The 23,020-nt window shown below is 35.9% G+C and overlaps 5 protein-coding genes and 2 long non-coding RNA genes across 10 annotated transcripts in view; 3 read left to right on the top strand and 4 right to left on the bottom strand.

Annotated features, from left to right (window-relative positions):
• Window positions 1-255, bottom strand: part of LOC144442021 (uncharacterized) — a 966-nt gene extending 711 nt beyond the window's left edge. Inside the window, exon 1 of the mRNA XM_078131293.1 lies at window positions 1-255. This exon is cut by the window's left edge and continues 711 nt beyond it. Within this exon, the coding sequence (XP_077987419.1) occupies window positions 1-255 (255 nt within the window).
• A 2,577-nt stretch (window positions 256-2,832) lies between these two features.
• LOC144442020 (solute carrier family 25 member 44-like) lies at window positions 2,833-3,768 on the top strand. The gene has a single exon (XM_078131291.1). The coding sequence runs from the start codon at window positions 2,833-2,835 to the stop codon at window positions 3,766-3,768; it is 936 nt and encodes a 311-aa protein (XP_077987417.1).
• Window positions 3,769-10,600: 6,832 nt separating this feature from the next.
• LOC144442185 (uncharacterized) lies at window positions 10,601-14,379 on the bottom strand. Of its 4 annotated transcripts, none has more exons than XR_013481609.1 (4): window positions 13,965-14,379; window positions 13,530-13,724; window positions 12,965-13,227; window positions 10,601-12,076 (listed from the first exon to the last, which is right to left on the bottom strand). XR_013481609.1 is itself a non-coding variant. In XM_078131456.1 (3 exons), exons 1-3 carry the CDS (start codon window positions 13,390-13,392, stop codon window positions 12,041-12,043), a joined length of 318 nt encoding a protein of 105 aa, XP_077987582.1. In that variant the 5' UTR covers window positions 13,393-13,500; the 3' UTR covers window positions 10,602-12,040. The 4 variants fall into 4 exon arrangements, 1 of the variants encoding a protein (XP_077987582.1); XR_013481610.1 differs by having other exon boundaries at window positions 14,071-14,379; XR_013481608.1 differs by lacking the exon at window positions 13,965-14,379 and having other exon boundaries at window positions 13,530-13,794.
• LOC144442184 (uncharacterized) lies at window positions 14,162-16,415 on the top strand. The gene is made up of 2 exons (XM_078131455.1): window positions 14,162-14,752; window positions 15,846-16,415. The coding sequence occupies exons 1-2, from the start codon at window positions 14,413-14,415 to the stop codon at window positions 15,899-15,901; spliced, it is 396 nt and encodes a 131-aa protein (XP_077987581.1). The 5' UTR covers window positions 14,162-14,412; the 3' UTR covers window positions 15,902-16,415.
• Window positions 16,416-17,513: 1,098 nt separating this feature from the next.
• On the bottom strand, window positions 17,514-19,997 carry LOC144442369 (titin-like). The gene is made up of 3 exons (XM_078131699.1): window positions 19,319-19,997; window positions 18,803-19,133; window positions 17,514-18,349 (listed from the first exon to the last, which is right to left on the bottom strand). Exons 1-2 carry the CDS (start codon window positions 19,344-19,346, stop codon window positions 18,826-18,828), a joined length of 336 nt encoding a protein of 111 aa, XP_077987825.1. The 5' UTR covers window positions 19,347-19,997; the 3' UTR covers window positions 17,514-18,349; window positions 18,803-18,825.
• Window positions 19,874-21,280, top strand: LOC144442371 (uncharacterized). The gene is made up of 3 exons (XR_013481632.1): window positions 19,874-20,114; window positions 20,332-20,652; window positions 21,069-21,280. It is a non-coding gene; the product is annotated as an uncharacterized LOC144442371 (long non-coding RNA).
• LOC144442370 (uncharacterized) lies at window positions 21,192-22,646 on the bottom strand. Its single transcript, XR_013481631.1, has 3 exons — window positions 22,481-22,646; window positions 22,111-22,373; window positions 21,192-21,707 (listed from the first exon to the last, which is right to left on the bottom strand). It is a non-coding gene; the product is annotated as an uncharacterized LOC144442370 (long non-coding RNA).
• Between the last annotated feature and the right edge of the window lie 374 nt (window positions 22,647-23,020).

The following is a 23,020-nucleotide window of genomic DNA, read 5'->3' as shown; positions in this document are numbered from 1 at the left end:
CCAATTCTGTGTTATTACGACGTAGCCTCGATTCAAAAATTGCAATATAACATATCCGTATTTTTTGGAAATTTTCTTCGAAAAGCTAATTATCTGGTTTAAGCTATCGTTTTCATCAGCAATATTTGAAATTTTTTCACCGTTTACGGCACCTGGGTTTGATTGATCCGGGACCTTGATGAGCGTTCTTTCCCCAGCCGAGCTTTCCTGTCCTCGTGTGGAAACACCTTTCTCTTCTAATTCGTCACTAACCATCCTTTCTGTCAGGCTAACACTTTCGACAGTAGCTCCTGTTGATGACTTGCTGAACGAATATATCGTCGAATTAATTTTCCTCCTCGAGTCTGGAACTCCATAATGTATGTACCGTATGGTGTACACGACAAGAATAACCCCAATAAGTAAAACCATTTTCGGTCGTGCAAAACGGTCAGCCATTGTTTTCGGACGCATTATAAACGTATAATAAAGTTTTTGACATAAATGGGCATAATCCTCACGGCAGTGATGCTGTGTGCATATACAAAATGAACAGCTGGCAATACTTAAAGATTAGTTGCATAGCAGTGTTACAGTTGTATGTGTGCCTATATCATTTTATAGAGAGCCAGACACTGTATTGTTATAAACTGCCGATACATAGTGAAACGTCCATATTCATGTGATGATAGCTCGTAGGTAGGGGTATGGGGGTTGGGTGTGTATGTATGTGTGTGTGTGTGTGTGTGGTGGTGGTGGTGGGGGGGGGGGGTTATGGGGTTCTTAAAATATCATAAATATGTTTATTGTATCGCTAAAATGCCATAAAAAGAAACAAAACAAGGATATAGACGCTGGCTTTGATTTTAACACGAAATATGCTCATGATTTATATGGATGATAAGAACAAAGTAAACAAAGTAAACCAGGGTGGGTGTCATCAATTATCTCATCAATAAAAGCTGTTGAAACTCATTCCTTTAGATTAATGTAATGTTTTGATTTATATCCTCTCGTGTGGGTTTGACACAAAGTGAAACCTTGCAATTGTGTGACGTCATCTGGTCAGTACTCAACAAATTGGTAAAAACACGACGTTGACGTCTTGCCAGGTGAAGGTTACAAAATACGTCAATCGCTTAGGATACATCGAAGGTTATTTGTGCGTGCGTGCGTGCGTGCGTGCGTGTGTATGTGTCTGTGTATACATGCCAGTGATATTTTCAATTAGTATTAAAACTTGTAACAGTCTGGATGCCTTAAAAATGGTAAAAAAAAACCGTTACGATACCATGAACTTGAATCATTTGATTTATCAGAGGTCGCGAATTTCACGACAAACGATAGTTTCTCGAGTCACATAGATATGCTCGCACTTATAATTTTGCCATCCCAACAAGGAACGTTGTGACTTTTTTTCTGATCTGGTCATAGAGGGCGATATTTGTATTGCTAGATTCACTGAGATACAGCTAGCGCAGTGGTCATGGGACAAACATAAAATTGAACGAGGTTTCTTATATAACATGGCGTACTAAATTACAATCTAAGTGTCCTCATGACTTGTGCCTGGCGTTACTTCTCTTTCTCTTTAAATATACAGTCTATTTGCTCTTGATTCAGCAAACACAGTCAATATACTTTAAATTAGCGCGACGATTTCTGTGATATTCGTCTGTCACAATGAGACAAAATGTCAAACTGTCATAGTGTTTAGAAAATTCTTTTTAAATTTAGGGGTGCAAAAGTGATCGATATAATCCCTATCGTGTTTTTTCCTAGTTTTAGACATCCATCCATTAGTTTTTTCCATATGGTCACTTACAGCTAAAATGATGTTGCCTTGCTTGTGTTTCGCTCATGGGACATTACTTTTTTTTGACACATGTACAAAGATAGACATATTTCAACTCTAGACTAACAATAACAGAGACACAACAAACACGGCAGGATCCTTTGCCCAATCACGTTGAGGAGTGATAAGCATTGCTATTCTTTCACAGTGCAGTAAAGACAGGCTTCTAATGAAAACATTACATGGACTTGATGATTTTAATGGCTTCATTTGTTTATTTTCTAACCGGTGATAATCAACATATCAACTTGACTACTTCTACATCCTCACTGTGTGCAGTACCTCATGTACTTGTTTCTTTTGCATTAGACGTTGTGTAAAAAAATGTCACTTTACAGGAGTGAAACACCAAACCAACATCATTTTAGCTGTAACGATTACAATCAAAGGTTACCCCGGCGCAATCGTTACAAAGTAAAGGTTAATAGTGAGGAGCGCCAACAACGGCGAATGTTTTACGGTCTACTCAAACGATGTCACGATTTGGAAAGGCAACAGATACACACGTATAATTTTAGCAGTCTTAGAATAGATAAAGGTACAGATACAGAAAGACACAGACACAGATACAGATACAGGTAGATACAGGTACAGATACAGTTATAGATACAGATACATACAGTCTTACAATAGTGGTTGCTTTAATTTTTGTTGATGTAAAATTATAACAAGCAAAAAGTATACTATTGTTTTCTATACCAGCAGAACATGTTCATTCTCTAAAATATTCCTTTTCTACAAATTGAGCCTTTCGTGTACACGATGCAAAAGTTCAATGACCCACATTTTAAATACCTCAGATGACCTCTGTGACCTTTGATGACTTTGATTTGACAGAGATGAAGGTCATCCCCAAAGCGCATGCGTAAATATGGCGCTGCCGGTGAAGATTGTTCCAAGTGATACTGATAACCTGAGCTGTGTAATCGATAATGGTTCGGAGTGTGGTATGTGACTAAATTAATCACTGTGTCTGATTGTGAATGTGCAGACTAGTCATGGCGTTGAATTCTTTGAAACTAAAACGGAAAATAATCGAATGGGATGACATGAACAAGCGAAGGTTCGTACCTTTTTATGGACTGCTGCAACTGGGAATACGGGCTACTACTCATCCGTACAACCTGATTAAAACAAGACTCATGGACAAGTACAGTTTGTCACTTTACAATGGAACCGTCGATTGTTTTTTCAAAGTAATTAAATACGAGGGATTCCCTGCTATTTACAAAGGGTTCTCCGTTCAGTGTTTACATGTTGGGACAACACTGCTTTACATAACCACGTACACATACACGAGGAAGATTGTGGATCGCTCTCGACATAACCTCAGTGATTTTACATTGTCTGCGATATCAGGCGGTGTTGCTGCGTTTACGTGTCAACTCATAGGTGTTCCGATAGACGTTATTTCACAGTACATGATGGTAAATCGCACAGCCGCTCATCTCACGGAGAGCCCATGGATCGAAGAGGCCAAAACATTGCCCAAGCTGTGTCAAGATATCCATCATAATCGCGGCGGTTTACCTGCTTTCTATAAAGGATTCCTTGCCTCGATTCTGACGTTTGTACCAAATAGTGTGCTATTGTGGGGGTTGTACAGCCTATATACGAGTACTCTGATGAGCTACGCCCCATCTGATGTACCGTTGTTCGCAATTCAAGCCTGTGCTGGACCGTTAGCGGCGTTGTGTTCTGCCCCTCTGTCGCATCCCCTAGATATCGTGAGAGTACGTCTTCAACTGCACCAGAGTGTTACCATTCGAGCTGCATTTAAAGACATATATGAATCACAGGGTTTACGTGGATTTACCAGGGGCCTTGTAGCTCGGACTTTAGCCAATACACAAGGGTCTGTCATCGTGTTTTTATGCTATGAAACTGTTAAGAGGTTCAGTCTTAAAGATGAAAGAAAGAGCCAAATATTATGATGATCATGAAAGGTACCTGTAGGTTTTAGGTTTTTTTTAATTATTGAGTTAGGCCTCCTTGATGCACATGTACGTAGTACTGGAGTCATTGGTGCAAAGCACTTGACACCTGCCCAGTTTTGACTCATAAAAGCTAATACATGTACTACTATAGTACTAAGCGTCCGTTTTTGTTAATTATAGCTGTCCGCATCTATTATGCGAAATGTCAGGAAACCACATGATCTTTGAGTGTCAGACACTAATAAGTTGTCATGCATATTTATGCCTACTACTGCAGTTACCAGTTTGAGAGTATTTCGGACGGTAAGCTTGAAGCCTACAACTAAATGTGTGTAAAGTTCAATTAGAGTTTGTGGAAGTGTTATGCAACTCGTACTGTAAACACATGCTAAGACATTTGTAATAACTGGAATGTTGTATGGCAGCACCATTCATAAATGGCATAATACACCTTTAAATGACTAATGCTTATGCAGACATTAAAATGTTATAAAGGATAGCTCGCCAAGAAATTCTTGATAATCATGAATTTAACGAGCTGCAACGCACACATAATCATTTGTATGATTTTTGCTTGAAAAATGACAAACTTTATTATGGTAATGATATGTCACGTATTGAAATATTAAAGCACATCATTTATTGGGGAGCAAGTCTAAATTATGAATGAAGTTGATTGTTTAAACGATCTTGACTAGTTAGAGCACATTCTTGCAAACCAGTGCTGATTTTTCTTCCATATTACCTCTTGACGGTGCGTGTATGAATGGTGCTGTAAACAAAGCTTTAGTTTACTTACGACTATTATAGAAGAGTTTAGGGCAAGTCAGACATCGAGGAATCGGTGTTGATGGTTGATGGAAGGAGGATAATAGGCTAAATTTTATATCATGTTACTCGCATTATTCTGTCGGGCATGAACTTAGAACGCTGTATATTTAGTCTCACATTTGCCCTTTGAGAATATAGTTGAGACTATCAGATTTATGATATACAGGTTGAATTGCTGATTTATAAATTGAATCAAAGTAATTTATGAAAGGCTTGATTGCTGATGTAATGAAACAGGATAGTTGCACTTTGATTAGATGTAATCAAGGCTTCAGGCGATAATATGAGTTGTCTTGTTCCTTGTTGACTCTCTTTCATATAGTAAAAATGGATTCTTAAGAATACTTGAAGTTTATGAGGAGGGTAAAACTATTTGTCAAGGTTGAAATTTCACGTTGGCGAAATCCCATTCAGACATATGCAGCTTTGACTTTCCTGTCGCTAATTTGAACATACAAAAACATGTTTGTTTTCATTGCCATATATCCGACTTTGGGTTAAATTGACCAACACAAGCTTAAGCATTGATATAGTATGGTATAGATTAGCTTTCGCAAATGTATTAGGTTTTACCGTCTACCCTCAAGATATCGATTTACACTACATTTCCCATTGTGCTACTGAAATATTGTAGAACATCTTGATCTATTTCTAGAAAAATAATTAATTCTGAAAAAATCCTCTTTGCTATAAGATCTGTTATTTGGTTCAAGGTACATTCGTTAAACCTGAGATTACCAAATTGTTTGGTTGTCCGATGAGGTTAAACTCATCAAGAATTTAGTTTTGTTTTGGTATGGACATATTATATTCATTCACACGTGAGAGATATGATACAAACTATTTATATTGTATTTGCAGGAGAGTAGGCGTATCCTTCGTCAGGTTAATACCACCAAGCTCATAACCACATGACCATAAAAACTACTAAAACCTTAGTCTGTACCGTCCAATGATTTGAAGTAAGAGTTTACAGCATAATGCACTTAGGTAGCTCGAATATATTGGAGTTATTTATAATTCATGTATCTAAAATAATATGCTTTCTAACTTCTCTTTTAAAAGGATATTTAACAGTTTTTTAGATGCCGACACAAACAATGATGTTTCTCCTGTTGCAAGGTTCTTACATTTTTGCACACACATCACGAAACCAGAAACAAAACGTTGTCTGACATGACTAGACAGAAACCTTACTAACACTGCTACATTTTATCGTCTGACTCAACAGACATCTTGCTAACACTGCTACATTTTATTTCTGGCTCAAAAATCTTGCTAACACTGCTACATTCTATCGTCTGACTCAACAGACATCTTGCTAACACTGCTACATTTTATTTCTGGCTCAAAAATCTTGCTAACACTGCTACATTTTATCGTCTGGCTGAACAAAAATCTTACCAAAAGTGCTACAGATATGCTTATCGAGCAAGACGATCAAATGTAGCAATATTAGTAAGATAATTGTTGAGTCATACAATGGAATGAGACTGCAAGAATTGTTTTTCAGTCAGTGAATTCTTGTAGAGTCAGACATCTTTTTGTTACATGATTCGTGATTTTAATTGTAATACCTCCTGTTATACCTCATCTACCTTCAAAATCATTTCTTTATCAAGTTGTTACTTATGTCAATAAGAAATACATATATCTGCATTTCAACCTAGGAAGTCAGGTAAGCACCACAAATGCAATCGTTTTTTTGTCCCCTTTCAATATATACATTTGTTAACCATTACACCTCGCATTTAGAGTGTTGTGTGCTAGTCTACATTAGTTAACCATAGTACCTCTCATTGAGAATTTCACGTTTGTTAGGCAACATTTGTTTCCAACCATTGCGAATCTCCTTTACATATTTACAGTATTCTTAGACGATTGGACGCTTTGGAGTATCAAAGTGTCTAACACACCTTATCTCCAATTAAACAATATCACAAGTTCTGATATTGGTCATCTTCTAAACAACTGATTAGTGTATTTATTCTCATCAAATATCTGCATTTGTGTGTGATGACATGCAGACAGTCTGTCTCTTTTCTGGAGTTTGTTGTCTACAGTCGGTGGAATAGGGGGATACATTTCAATCCCAGGATCATCGCATTAGCGTTGTCTTATCATACTAGTGGAGTCACATAGATTACTCTTTTGTTCAATTTCTGGGTCCACTTTTTCTAAAGTTCTGCCAAACAACTGTATTTCATGTTTAATTGTCAATCCTAATCCGACATGGGCCATTAATATAAGAACAACCTAAACCAGGGAAACGGCGTTCGCTCTATTCATGTTTTTAAATACATCAGCATACGGCATATTCATCAATTTGGAGTTGACAGTGTATTACTGAGAAATCCAACGTAGTGTCATACATGTTTACTCCAGTACTATAATATATCATCATATCAGAACACCGAATATGTACAGCATGACTAAAGATAAATCTGCCATTTCTGCATAAATGTTAAACACAAGTAAGTAAGGAAAAACGGATACCCGCATCACATCATAAGCAACCCAAATAACAGAAGAACAGATACAAACTTTGCTTGTACATGATGCTATTATTGTGATGATTTCAATAAGATAATGTAACATGTCATGTACTGTGGATGAATAGTTATAACAATGGAACATAATAGGAGATGTTGGTGTACTTCAAATGTTGTATATATTTGAGCATATGCTCTAAATATTGTGACGCACAGCTTAATATTTTGATAACTGTGGTTTTTAAATAATTTATATTTTCATTTCTTTGAGTCATACAGCCTGCACGTATTTTGTCATTAAAACTGAAATGAATTGATATTATTCATCTGTAATGTCTTAATTGGTTGTTATTTACAAACATCTTCTGATATCACTACAAAGCACATATATAATTCTGTGTAAAATAAACAATTTAGATAATCTCACAACACATGCAATCAATGTTCCCTTCGTACATACATGCACACACACACATTACATGTATGCATGTATACACATACATACATACATACATACATACATACATACATACATACATACATACATACATACATACACACACACACTCATACATACATGCATGCATGCATGCATACACACACACACACACACGCACATACATACATACATACATACATAAATACATACATACATACATACATACATACATACATACATACATACATACATACATACATATGTACGTCCATCCATACATAGAAGCGCACAAGGAACGAGTGGAACAGTCCCGATAAATAAATGCAATCCGACGTTTCGAATTAATATTATTTAACAAGGATAAAGGCAAGATATAAGTAGGACACAGCATGACACACACAAACACGTGTTTTAATGAGTTCTTGTATGTAAGACAGTAAACAATACAGCACATTACACCGAAGTACAATTTGTCATTGAATTGAAGGCGCACAATCAATGCTGCGCCCTCAATGTTTTGTTGATACAACCCTTCGTTTATCATGCATTCTTTCAAAGACAAGGACACTTAGCAATACTTGGTCTACTTTTTATAGCCCTGGGTTTAAGTTTTAAAATTGAAGCATCTGTGTTATAAGGACACGAGTAAATGGTTGTTTATTTGATGATAGCCCTCACAAAGAAAAGGAGACACGATATTTCATATTCACATTTACTCGTGTTTTTTTAAATGTAATTTCATTTGGATCAAGCAAGTGTTTGTCATTTCATATCGAACTCGGTCATGTATCAATAAGTTCTCGACATTTCACACACTGTGCATTCTCTGTAGATCTCTGTTTATTACATAAACTAATTAATAGGGTGAATCTGTCATCAAGCTAGCCATCAATTAATCATGCTTATTATTAGTGAACTTTGTTGTATTCCGATCACACTGATAACAGTGATAGTCACTCATGATGAGTAATTGAAAAGATGAGGACAAAATTAGTAAATGAAAATTATTCAAATTGTTACTCAGCTAGGTCGCGGTAGATAGGTAAACAAACGTTTTTGGTACAGCAGCAGCACAGAATAATGGGGTAACCTAAATTTGACAACCAACCACACATGCTGAACTTGTGATCACCGTTTCAAGAACGCACGCCAAAATCTAATGTAATTATCTTCGCCATACCAGATCTATTGGGAAATATCTTACTAAAGAGACCTGCCCCGCAATTCATCACGTAAAATTTTCTTGTTGGTACAAACAGCCATACAAAATCCACTAGTAGTGAGACTAAACATAATGGAATACAGTACAGTCCAAAGCACACACACTTTAACCTTTCAACCCACAATTCAACCTTTCCATGAGAAAAACATTACAAACAAACGAACACATGTAAACAAATGCCCTCAAGTGATATTTAGATTGTAATTGTTATTTGGATCCGCAAAGGTCGTGCCGAATATAACAATTACCATCAAAGTCGGTGATTAAAATGTAGATCAGGCAAGGTGATATGTACGCAGCATGGTAATTAAATATACTGGCAGTTATTATTCACTTGCCAAAATAGATAGTTCACTTCTTAATACATACATACATACTTACATACATACATACATACATACATACATACATACATACATACATACATACATGTATGCATGCATGCATGCATACATACATACATACATACATACATACATACATACATACATACATACATACATACATACATACATATACATACATACATACGTACGTACGTAGAGATATAATTGACGGACATTATAAAACGAAATCTAAACCTAAACCAGTCAACCAATTGCAAGCTATCAAAAGTCATAGAAAGAAACAATAGTGTTTTGCATAAATTAATATCGGCGTGACAGTATTCATGACAACATGTTTTGCCGTCGAAGTATAAGCTTATATTTGTAGATATGTTTCTAGTCACCCTGACTTGATTTGCGATTCGAATCCGATTCAAACGATCCGGTGAATCTTAATCCGAAACCTTCTGTAGCTTTGGTTTTCCGAGGTCAAACTCAGTGGCTAGCTTTTAAACCTCTACTGCCCCTTAAAATGCATTCTTGTGACATATATATGGGGGAAAAACTTGTCGGAGATGACCGTGGCCTTTGGGACACATCTAATTATTTATAGGAAGTCGGGAAATACGTTGTCGCCGAAATCGTATGTAGTAGCACACTCTAAAACCGCCATCAGATTATCATGTTGACAGACGTATACGAGTATGACTACCTCTATTATTAATGTCTCTAGTGAACTTTCCATGGATCTGTGAGACTCTTTGTATTACACATCTTCTCGAAAAAAATGAACAAATAACAATGGCAGAAAAGAGAAAAGCCACAAACTTCATATTGTTGTAAGTTTTAGAGACCTGAGACTATTTCATGGGTGTGTGGACCATGAAGATATAAATAGATGGATGGATGAATGAATGAAGGGGGGTGGGGTGGGGTGGATAGATGGATAGATGATGGCAAGGTGGTTGGTTGGTTGGGTGGGTAGGTGGATGAATGGATAGACATAACTAGGTAGATATGTAGATAGTAAGTAGGTAGGTAGGTAGATAGATAGATAGATAGATAGATAGATAGATAGATAGATAGATAGATAGATAGATAGATAGATAGATAGACAGACAGACAGATAGGCTTGTACCAGTCATTCAGATGATCAATATGATATGCTGCAACCATTTCTGAACTAATTTGCACAAATCACTTTTTATGATGGCCGAATTCAGGATGGAGACCAAGAAACGTTACGTAGTAGAAGAGTGCGTAGTATTGATTTTTGTATGGATATACCTATACAAGTGAATGAAAACATGTTGTGACATTTGGTAAGTAACCACATTGAGACTGGTTTGTTTCTTTCTAAGTTTCGGTAATACATGATGCCTTAATTTGACAAGGATTCCAACCCAAGTTTAATATAATGGCAGCGAAATAACATTAATTGATGGGCGAGTGGGTACACAAGGAAAATCTCACCAGTGATACCTAAAAAAAGAAATAACAATATGTATTGTTGAAAGTAACAATCAAGGTGCCTTATGGACACTAATCCCTTACCTACTGAAAACAATTCGACAATTAATACACTTGTTGACCAATAGAGGTTCTGACAAGCAAATGTATACACATCTTTAAAAGTGTAGAAGGGTTTTATTTGGCACAATTATCCTTACAGCTTACTACTTGATATGTTAAAGGGAAGAAAATAACAAGATTTATCTTTCCAAAATTAGATTTTTTTCAAATTAGTTTTCATCTGTATAAGTATGCTCTATTTGAGTTGATTGAACTCATACTAATCAAAATGATTGAAATACATGTGATAATTAGAAGATGTTAGATTTGACTCAAGCTATGCAATTTCATCATACATGTTATTTCATATCAACACGATTTTTGTGACGTTTTATGGCACAGGCATTTAAACATACTCTTATGTAATATTATCTATAGTCAGAGGATATCTTTAATTGTTGCATACGACAATGTCCACATATATAAAGATGACAGACCTGTAACTTTTTCTTGGTTAAGTATTCCTTCTTAACCAGATGGTCATATTTGAAATGGAAAAGTTTACTCGTACCTGGTTTACATAATACTCTGTAGGCAAGTTTCAAACAATTGAAATATTAATGTATATGTTTAGGTTATAATTAAATAGAAAAGTGCCCATATAATGATATGGGAAAATTAGATGGCCTATTGCTTTTTAGCATTGAAAGTGTGACACATTAAACCCATTATCTTCATTACAATGATCAGTAAAATATGAAAACAAGACCATTCGTAACATTAACAAAGCCCTACAATTATCACCAAAAACAGAAAGTTTTGACAAATTTTCATATTTCTTGCTCACAAATCAATCTTCATTTTGTGTGCTATATGTCATATATTTTTTTTCAAAAAAAATATTGTTCTTCATTATACTTGGTTTGTTTCAGCTAATAGAAGTATATGCATATTTTTTGTAAAGTCTTGACAATTTCCAGTAGATATGGGTACTGCAGCTGAGGCCAAATCGACAGGAGTGCACCATATGATAAACGTGCCAAGAGCACCTTCATCGTTTTGAGTGATGGACTAAAAAAGATCTTCATGTGAAGAAACCATACTGGTAAGAATAACCATTTAGTATTCTTAGTACTTAGAATGGAAGAAGTTGTAGCAGACACCAGTAAAGAAGTGGTGTTTCTGAAGTAAGCAAATATCTATTCTTATTTTTGTACAAATATGTGTAGGTCATTTCTGAAAGACAAAAATCAATGCCTCTAAAATTAAATAACTTTTGTTTGCACCAATCGAAGACTAAACAATTAGTTACATTTCAAATTCTACATAAATTTTTATCGAAATCACATCAAAGTACAAGAACATAGTATGATGATGTATATCAATTTCAAGGCATTAGGAATGCTTGACTAGGCATTGAAATTACAATCTCTTCGTTCTTCACATTTTACATCAAATGGCAGCCATCACAGTCATTAGATTTCTGAAAGTGAAGATGAGAACAAAAATATTGTTTCTCCATAGACAATTTACATTTAAAATGCAAAGAACTTAGCACAATATTCCCTTATTTATAATCATATATTATATCAATATTAATTAGGACGATACTGAAATATTAAATCGAAGTACCATATAAGCATAGAACCCTTAAGGGAATTTGGAACATGCGGTCATAAGAAGAATATATGATAGTATCTGAAAATACTTGTGCATTTTAATATATATTGCTAAAAATAATATTACTAAATAATAATATAAATTGTAAATGAGAAATACGATTTATATCGGTTGTCTTTAAATGTGTTGTCGACGTTACTCGTAGCTATGACTAGGACACAAAACTTGTCATTTGACTGCGGCCGGGTTTATCATCAAATATCATCAGTATCATTTTGCCCAAATAGTCATTATGTCTGTCAGTCATTGTCTAAGCACACTTAAAAGATGACCAGACATCAAACATCTCCCACTAATAGCGGTTCCTATCATAGTAGCTTGTCTTGTTGGTGTATTTGAAAACACCGCTACATGGGTATCAAATATTGGCGAGGTGTATCAATAAATCTTTGCCTTTTTCCAAGGTAAACTGCCACTTTCCTCGGGGTTCTATCTGTAAGGCCCATCAGCCGTTGAAGTTTAAGAACATTTTCGAACAACGCTAATTTGCAATTGTTTAGGGAATGCATTTTGCCCACATTTAATTGATATTATCAAAGTACTCAAACGTCAATTGGACAGTGAGTGAATGCCGACTTGTCTATCAACAAATCTAGTAAACTTGAAATTTACGAAGGTAGCTGTAGCATGTCTTTAAAAGTAAACAAAACTACACTATATAGAGAAATAACATGATGAATTCGGTCCTCACCTTGACAGTTACAGTGCACTGTTCGCTACGAAGCCGACCTAGCTGGTTGCTAATGCAGACCTGATAATACCCTTCCTGCCCTACTCTCATGCGTGTAGTGTTATGGTTTGGATTATGATGGTCGTCATTTATTGGTGTTATTCCGGGCTTTGTCCATTCAGTTTTCAGTGGGGGACTACCTCCAAATCGGCATTCGAGAAAAGCTTCCTTCCCTGGTAGTACCGGCAAATGCGTAGGAAGATCCGAGATAATGTATGGGGCTCCTGTGTAGCGAAGTATGTACATATTAGTTGGCTGCTGAATGAATACATGAATTGGAAATATAATAATAGTTGCAGCTTTGTGTGTTTTCCACAACTTTATGTGTGATCAATCCGTTGGAAAATAATGACATACAATTTTTACTTACGTAAAATTGGTTCCGACATTTTTCTGTAACAACCACAACCAAGCAAAAATAAAGATGAAAACCACGGCAGTACACTCACTTGCGTTTAGGTCGAAATATGGAAAGTTTCGAACATTTATACTCAAGAGATATCACAAATTGGTTGCCCAAACTTACCTTGATGTTCTTACGCTGTAATCTTGGCTAGTCAATTAGGGAGTCCACTCTTCTTCACCGAAAAACTTGTACATTGCACACCATATACACAAAATTCTGAACGGCTAAAGTAACACCCCTCAACTTGCACTAAGTTATCCCTCGACGATGCGTCAATGCTGTGTACCATACTATATATAACACATTGTTTTTTTTCTAAAAGCAACGTAAAAGCAAATTATTTGTTGTAAAGAGAAAGCAACAAATATAATATGGAAAAGTCAAGAATTGCTTCAAATTGACAAATTTGACTATTTTCTAAGTACTTTCTCTTCGTACTTTTTTAATTTAGCGGATGGATGTACTTTACAAAGTTGGGAGAATTGTGTGTTTGATCAGGCAAACTGACGATACTACTAGGCCAATAAAGATAAAGATAATATATATAAATTCTACCGGTCTCGATAATTATACTACAACACCACATCTGTGTTGTGGCAATGTTAAAATTTTCGCCTGCTGAAAATTTTCTACCAAAGGTAAAGATTATAGAGTTGTTTACCTTCTATATTCTCTTGGTCGAGTCACCAGTACTCGGTGTCCAATTTTGATTGGTCATGGCTAAAAATGTGACGATGACGTGGCTTCATTTTCAGACGACATTTATGCAACAATGTAGACATTGACGAAAGAAATATGCGTCAGACGTTTTTCCCCGTCGTTTATTTTTGTCTTTTGGAAATACTAAGAATCGATGACAGACCATTGTGAAAGCTTAATATTGATCGAGATTTCTGCAAAATTCCCACCTAATTTGGGATCAATGAGTCAACACCAGCGAGAGTAATTTGGGGAATTTACGTGTCTCGTGATATCGTCAAAACCAGTTACCGCCAGATCTTGTATGACCGTGTGTCTGTCGCCGCAGTCGAGTAGAAGATTACCGATGTTGGAAATTCCCATGATTTTCATTCTGAAAACACCTAAAAACTGTAGCTGTTATTTTGTAAACGACTGCACAAGATACATCAACTTCGACGACGTAGCACACAGATCGTACACGAGCTTAGTCGCAGGAATGAAAATGGCGGACAAAGAAGAATACAGCACTGCGAAAACAGAAACAACAGCAGCATACAAGCTGTCAGACTCTGCCGCAGAAGTGGGATCCGGAATCAGACGAGCAGAAGTGCGAGCGACAAAGCTAATTAACAATCCAGATGTCGAGAAAGATATACGCGAAGGTAAATAACAGTCCACCATTTTATGTGTGAGATTGAGTAGTTGTGAGGCTGTTTCAGTAGGCTGAACACCGATACCCTGAATTTGCTTCTATACAATGTGGTTCTACTTATTCATAGTTTTGACTTGCAACGTTGCGTTGGCGGGCTTCTATTTCATGGTACCTGACTAGCTCTGGATATGCTACGAGGTTCGAACGTCTCGAACCTCGTATAGTCTCGAACCGCGTAGCATATACATCCAGAGCTAGGTACCTGACATGCGAAGTCAAATACCAATTCGCTATAATTTAGTCGGGTGAGAAGCTTTTACATTGATTAATAACATGCGCAATTATTTTATCAATTTTCGAATTAAAACACTTTGTTCTTACCCGGGGTTCTTTACAGACGCCAGGTCCGCCATTGCAAACAGACTCACCAGCGTGTATCATGCAACAATGCACTTATATTACTAGTATTGGCCCTAGTGCATTTTCTCCATAGTTCTGTTGCGTGTTTACTGCTAGGAATTGTAGGTTGAATTTTTATAGAAAAAAATATTTTGGACTCGTTATACACAACTTAAAAGATAGAACATCTATCCCTCTGTATTATTCCCAACTGCAGATTTTTCCAACTAATAAATCAGTCAATTCTAAAGACTCGTTATGGCGAGCGTTTCTTTTGTTAATGGGGGAAAAATATCTATTTTTAGCAACAGTTCGAAGTAAATGGGTCGGACGGTGTGACTTCGACGAAATGATATATAGTTGCGTAGTTTATAGCACACTGGCATAATTAGTCTCTGAAAGGGATTTTGAACATTTCGATTAGTGTGACATATTAACTGTAGATTCATTCGGCAATGTTTTTACATTAGTGTCGTTTTTAGAGTTTATTCAATTCACACTTAATTTATCGCTTTATATCCATACAATTAACTGATTAAAACTGTAATGTGCGTTAATTGTATTGTATAATAGCTGTATTTGGAATTCAATATAATTGTCTTGTGACATGACACCAAATAGACTATGCATATTGAGTTCCCAAAATGAAAAGTAATTCGAGACCCATTCACTGAAATATTTTTGGTTATTTTTATATTTCATAGCTGAAGAGGCCAGGAAACTCCGTGCTGTTGAACAGAATAATGAAGTAATCCAGTGAAGGAACAAAATAAAAGTGAATGGAGACAGCAAGGCTGGGACTCTATCATGACGTCATCCTGTGATTGTGTATTCATCTATCAATTCAGGCCATTTCGACAATAGCAGAAACTGGCTTAACAAAATAGCATGTTGAGAAATAATAGCATATATATCGAAAACTGGAAGTGATTATGGCACATCTATAGCTACAGCTAAAAAGTATTAAATATTATTGACTGATTTTTGTACATGTCATTTATATTGTACGTAAATATAACTTTATGACAAATTGTGACAATATATGCCATTTTCTGTTGCATCCACAACTAAATAACAGACAATTGTGTTAACTTACTATAATTACCAGCATACCAGCAATGTGAAGAACAAAACTGTTTCCATCAGCCTCACGACATTCAACCAATTTATAGTGAAGGACTAACACTATATCTGGAATCAAAACTGCTATTTTTGTACAGTTACTTTAATTCGTATTATTTCTATTTTGTAATAAAGACAATCAGATTTTTATCACTGTAGAAGTGCCATGTCTGCTATTGATCTGTTTTCTTTCATATTTAAATAAGCTCATGAATATTAATGAGTGCCGTCGATTGACCTTTTCCAATATTTTCGTATATGTTTAGGTTACACTCCTGAAACACAGAATCTGAAAGCTCACTGTATGTACAATTTGATTTTGTTTACCTGTAAAGAGGCAGGGGCTCTTCAATAGTACCTTTCACCAAATCTCGAAAAGCACAAACTAACCGAGACACACAACACACTACATTGGATGACCTTGCTTTCCTACATCATGCTATTCGTGATACAAATCAAAAAGTGTACCGTCAATCACAAAAAATCCCCCAAGGGAATTTCAAAATAGAAAATAAGGGGTGTTGGAATTTACTTTTGATCACTATGATTATTGGGTATTTTGTCTGGATTTTCCACGGTACTTCACTTGTATGTAGTGAGTGGCCTGCCCCTATTGGAGTGAACGTGTAACAAACAAACACATTCATGGCGGACAGTTGAATGAAGTGTTCACTAAAATGGTCCAATAATGGAAATACATGACACAGGTAGTGAATGGTGTGCATCAAATAGCTAGTAATCTATTGTCAGACGAACTATCATTCACTGAGATGTTATCTACCATTTGCTACATACGCGTGTGCTAGCACAGCGGTAAAAACTAGTGGTCGATGCCTGTTACACTAACAGTAAGTCTAACTGTTCCATTCACCTAGCATTCCTGATATCTGACAGTATCGGAGGTGATACTACTGTTGCTTTGTTGGTACCACTATTAGTGGTCGGGACAACTTATATCGGCACACACTAATGTCAGTTGAATAGCTTTGTCTCTGAACCCCCACATCTTGTTATCCTTCGTGAATATATGTTTTTTTCCCCCGTAAATTGAGCTAGACGATTGACTGATATATTCCTCTCCGTACTGGCACTTTTGCCAACTATGGCTTAAACACTTGCATGTTTCAAACCGCTAGCTGTATATGTATGTATTTGTATCAGTATGGTCCCTTTCCCTGCCCAACCCTACCACTCGACATAAAAAATGAAATATAAAGCTTTGACTTAGAGAATAACATAGAGAGCTGATGTTTATTACAAACTAACACAGACTACATAGATCACAGAAAGCTTACAGATATTTTAAAATAACGTCAGTTAGGCCTAATAGAAATTGTGTGGTTCCGATTACGCTAAATTTTAGAATAGATCGAGTAGGTAGATTTGTTATTATATTATAATTTTTTTCAGATGTGAATGTCTAGGTCAGGTAGTTATGTGTTTTCCAAATGGTCTCTGTGTTATTGGTTTCTTCCCATCATATGTACAGCCATTATAAATTCAAAGTAGTTATTTATTGTCTTTTTAAGTTGATGTGAATTTCCGCGTCCACTATTTCTGGTGAGACGTCACAGTTTTCGCGATTTCATTTTTTTCTGGAACATGTAAAAAGTTTGAGGTCGGTAGTGAAACACTAGGTAGGGACGGGTAACCGGAACCAAGAATTTTTTCTAGGCCTTACAGTGGAAGCAACTGTTACAGTAAGTCTTAAAAATAACATTTGAACGAGATAGAAGCATTGGATATAGTACGCAGTAATTCTAGAGTATATATGAAGTATATAGTTCTTTTCGCGTGAGATTTAGAAATAGGTGTGACCTTTACAAGGTCATACCATAGAAAAATAGTTACACAAACCACTAGGTCTCACAAATGACAAAAATGTAACAATACATTATTCAAATAATTGTAGATAGTTGCAATGCTTGTATAAGTGATTCTCTGTATAGTGCGTGTGACACGTTAAATTGGTCCGTTAGTGTAAAAGGGAAGCAGGAGTGTGTTTTCTTGTTGTGGGTTGCCTGAGAGATGGTCAGATGGCTGGTTCGGCTGGTAGCATGCTACTTCTTAATTGTTCAGTTGAAAGCTGAAGGATAGAAATACAGAAACTTATGAAATGAATGCTTCAGCTGAATTTGTAGAAGCAATCATTCCAATTCCTTATGTAAAGGGCGTGGTATAATCTCACCCCATGTAATGAGTATGCTTACATTTCAAGTCGAGCTATTCTTAGAAATCTGGGTTTTCCCTATCCTACACACAAACAAGTGTGTACACAAGAAGAATGCACAGTGGTTGGTTTTGCGTTGTGCGCAGTTTAGGTTTAGTAAATCAGCACTATAAAACATTTCCGATTCGGATACAAGTACGAAACAACAAAAATAATCATTGCTGATGAATGACTACAAAAAAAAGCAAAACCTCGTAACGTTGAATCTTGAAATACAGATTGAAGTTTCTAGGCTTACTTGCTTGTATACTATAAATATCCAAAACCTAAATAAAAGAATATTACAAATATGAATATGTTTGATCTTACCTTTGGTGTTGCAAGTATACATATCAATTTACAGAAACTTGGCATTGACTTTCTATTGGAAGTAACGTATTATAAGCATTGGTCACTTTTACATAGAAAGTGCCGGAGTCTTCTTTTTGAGTGTTGGATATGACCAATCTAACTTTACCCACGGGGTTTTGAAAGGACGCGCGTTGCCTCAAAGAACGAATGTGAGTTTGTGTGTTGTAAGGAATTTCCGATCCCCAAAACCATTCTGGTTTCAATTCTGGACTACCGCCAATGTGTGCTTCAAGAGTTATCTGATTTCCTTGATAAATGCAGTGCAGACCTTTCTTAAAGTAAGGTGAACCTGCGAATACAAATACAGTTAGAGTCAATAGTGTGCACGACTTGGATGGTGTTGCTCATTCAACAATTGTTTTTGTGTGTGAAAATAAGCTGGAAAACACACACACACACACACACACACACACACACACACACACACACACAAACACACATTATTACATAAGTTTACATAAGTTATCAATTTACCAGGTGTCGGGTATTCGTAATGAGCCATATTTCTGTGGAGGTACAAAATATGTAATACAAATAAACCAAGTCTTATGAATGACAATAACTTACCATTTCTGTCATATTTATACCGAAATCTCACTACTCACATCTTCTTGCGCGAAGGTAGGAATGTCTAACTGATACAGACTATTTAATTCCATAGGGGTGTCGGAGACTTGACTTTGGAAGGGTGTAGAAGATGTCAGTTTAGTTGTCGATGAATTGCAAATATGACTCAGTATTCCGGTACAAAACTGTATCTAATGTAAGTACATTTTTCTCTTCTATATAAACATGGTGTACCGTAAAAAACCAAGATGTATTCCAATTACCAGTGGAACTTTCACTTGTGCAATGAATAATGCCATACATTTTGCTTTGCATAGTTGCACCCTAACAACATATGGTACAACCCGTACCAAGGAAAAGCAAGGTAGTTCTCTCCTGACATGTTATACTTGAGGTTTTAGCTTGAACCGGAATGGGTTTGGTGTTAACAATCACAAAAGACATACAGTATAGATGTCATCACTGCATAAAGATTATCTAAATGCCGTGTCCTTAATTTTTATTTACTGTAGTCAAGTGTCTGTTAATGGAGGGATTGCAGTGGTCAGAACAGCGAATTTATCGACCCTTCTGGTTTAGGACGAAGTCTATGCTGTCTCAATATTTGCCACTATCCCCCCTGAAGTTTTCCCTTTCATAAAAGACATGAGAGGTATTTCATTGGTTGACGTGTGACTGTTGACAGCATGACAATCCTTCATAGGTAAGATTTGTTTACTGTTCTGTATATATGATGTAGCTATTTAGAATAACATATGTGTTGTACATGGAGACCAATATTAACATCAGAACCATAATCTAATCTGCAACACTTTGTGATGCCTGGCGCCCTTCCTGACTTTGGTTAAAATGAGTGACCGTCATTGATCGTTATTAGATGCCTTTAAATTAATGTTTAGCTATGTCTTTTTGTGTCGTAGGATACGGGTACACAAAACACCTCGCGAGGGATTTCTAACCACAGCCTGCAAAGTGAAAGTACCATCAACTATGGAAAATGTGTCAAAATAACTGAACCAAACTCCACACCGATGGGATAACTAGCTACAGGAGCACTTATAGATCATGGTTATTTCGATCGTGAGACCCATTGAGTATCTAGTCTTCCCAGAAGTAACTGTGAGGGGCAAGAGTCTGTTTTATGCTGTCAGACATGACTAACGCCATTGAAGCTGTTGCAGACACAGTCACCCTTGTCCTGAATTATTGGTAGGGGCACAATTACAAGAATATATCCTTAGGTGAATATTACTTTATCCTTCTATGCCAAAGTATAAACTCATGTTTGTCAATTTACATTATCTCAGAATGGTCCTCAGAATGTTGACAAAAGAATTGCATAACCTATGTTTATATAATATTGTTTTTAATGACGTGAATAAAAAGGAATGGAGATTCTAAGTATAACAATAATGAGTTGTCATCCAGATTCCATTATCTCAGCAATTGTCAAGGTATCATTGTCAAGGTATTATGTCACCATTTAGGTGTGTTATTGAAGCTTGAAGTACCTTTTAAAACATATATATATATATGTTCTACATCATGTTATGAAGAGAGTGAGATTGTGTGTGTGTGTGTGTGTGTGTTGTGGGGGGTGATGCTATAAATAATGGAAATACAGAGTCACTATTTGATATTTCTTTTCTTTTCATAGATTATGAACAGGGCTACACATTGACAGCAACTGAAAGTTCATCGTCAGCATGCAAGTCAATAAGGTCTTAATACAGCACTGAATTCTACAAATAAGAAGACAACAACATCATATATCCAACATTACAACCACGGCCAGTTGATTTACTTGATTTAGCTCCTCTAGTGCACATGACAGTATCTTTTAATCTCAAATCATTTTGTCTCAACCTTTGCCCATTGTATCTATGTAATATAAGTATTCCAAACAGATGCGATTAAAACTCATTGTCAATGTTATTTGCTCACTCGGATTGATTTCTTCTCTGCAGGTAGTTTGACGAACATGACATCTTTCCTTTTTCTTGCACAAACATCTGTTATTTATGCTACTGTTAAAGTGGCCACATGGATGATCATTGGGTATTTAGTTCGAATATTTAAGTTAAAAAACAACTTTATCATGGCTTCCTACTTGAAAGGTCAATGTGAAACAAAGTGGAAAAGGTATATGTACCCTGTCATATATGCGTATTGATTTGCATGTTGAATATATCGTTCTATAGCTATTTGTGTTATCATCAAGACATACTGTAATTACCAATATAATCTTCAAATATCAATTCATCAGAGTTTCTCTAGGATATCCAAACCGTTATTCCTACAAGAGCGACCAAAGGAGGAAACTTAAGGAAACAAGAAAATGAAATATTATAATGTTACCGACAGAGAGCGAGAGTATGTATGTGTGTGTGTGTGTGTGTATGTATGTATGTATGTATGTATGTATGTATGTATGTATGTATGTATGTATGTATGAATCAAGTCAATACTTCAAACATTATAAGGGTATGTATCTACAATGTAGTCTCCGGTGTTTCAAGAATGCCAATATTATAACAGTAATCAGTATTATTGTCTTAGCATGCACTTGATTTTACTTGTAATACTTGGATCTATATGATATACGTTCGTGAGGACAGTTCATCTGCTTATTTATTTTATTTGTTATATTTTTAGGAGAATATTCGTTTGCATTTGACTTAGAGAATAACATGATTTACCTGTAGTTCAACGTGACAAACTCTGCTTCTTGTACTGCCATAATAGTTTGATAGCTTGACAGAGTATTGACCCACTGCTTTCCAATTAACATAGGGTACTATAACCTGAGTTTTATTTCTACTGGGTCTGTGTACTTCACCCGCAGGTTTCGTCCATCTTGCTTGGATAGGCTGTGTTCCACCAAATTCGACGCAAAGCTTCAATTTCCCGCCCCTTGGGACACATTTATCACGAGGAACACTTGTTATAATATATGGTGCGCCTGAGAATATACACCAGGATGATTCGTCACTGTGTAATCATTAGTAACAGGCATACGATTACTGCATTCTTAAACTAGTAATAGAAAAACGAAAAATATGAACTTACGAGGAGTAGATTCCACCATTTTTGATTTCAATTTGACAAAGTGAACGGCAACTGAATGTGTTTCAGCAAAAACATTCAACAACAATTATTGCGTATAATGAACTCGGTGAATTCCTGCCGAAATGGTACAAGATATTTACAAATTTCCCAATACTTAACAGCTAAATGATGATATAGAAAAAAAATTCTTTGTTGACAATATTCATGCGCTCTTTCAAGAGATATGGTCAAAACTATATATTATTTACGTGCATGACATCGTATTGTTGTATATATGCGCTATCAGCTTACAAATAAGTTCTACTTTTTCTATCTGAATGTTAAAATTACATACATGTGCCAAGTTTAATAAAACTGATTTTTAATTTTTAATTCTAATGTTCAGTTAATACTTATTTTTCACTGATATATATTTTTTAACTTGACTTGGTTCCAAAAGAAAATCGAGGATCATGACGTTATTTACACAATATGGTGGTGCCATTTTGTTTGTTTGTTGCCCTCAACATATATATTAACATAATGGTAAACCATATCAAC

The sequence above is a fragment of the Glandiceps talaboti genome, chromosome 11 (genome assembly GCF_964340395.1).
Source record: "Glandiceps talaboti chromosome 11, keGlaTala1.1, whole genome shotgun sequence".
In the NCBI taxonomy this organism is placed as follows: Eukaryota; Metazoa; Hemichordata; class Enteropneusta; family Spengelidae; genus Glandiceps; species Glandiceps talaboti.
This window is presented reverse-complemented; position numbering and strand designations above follow the sequence as displayed.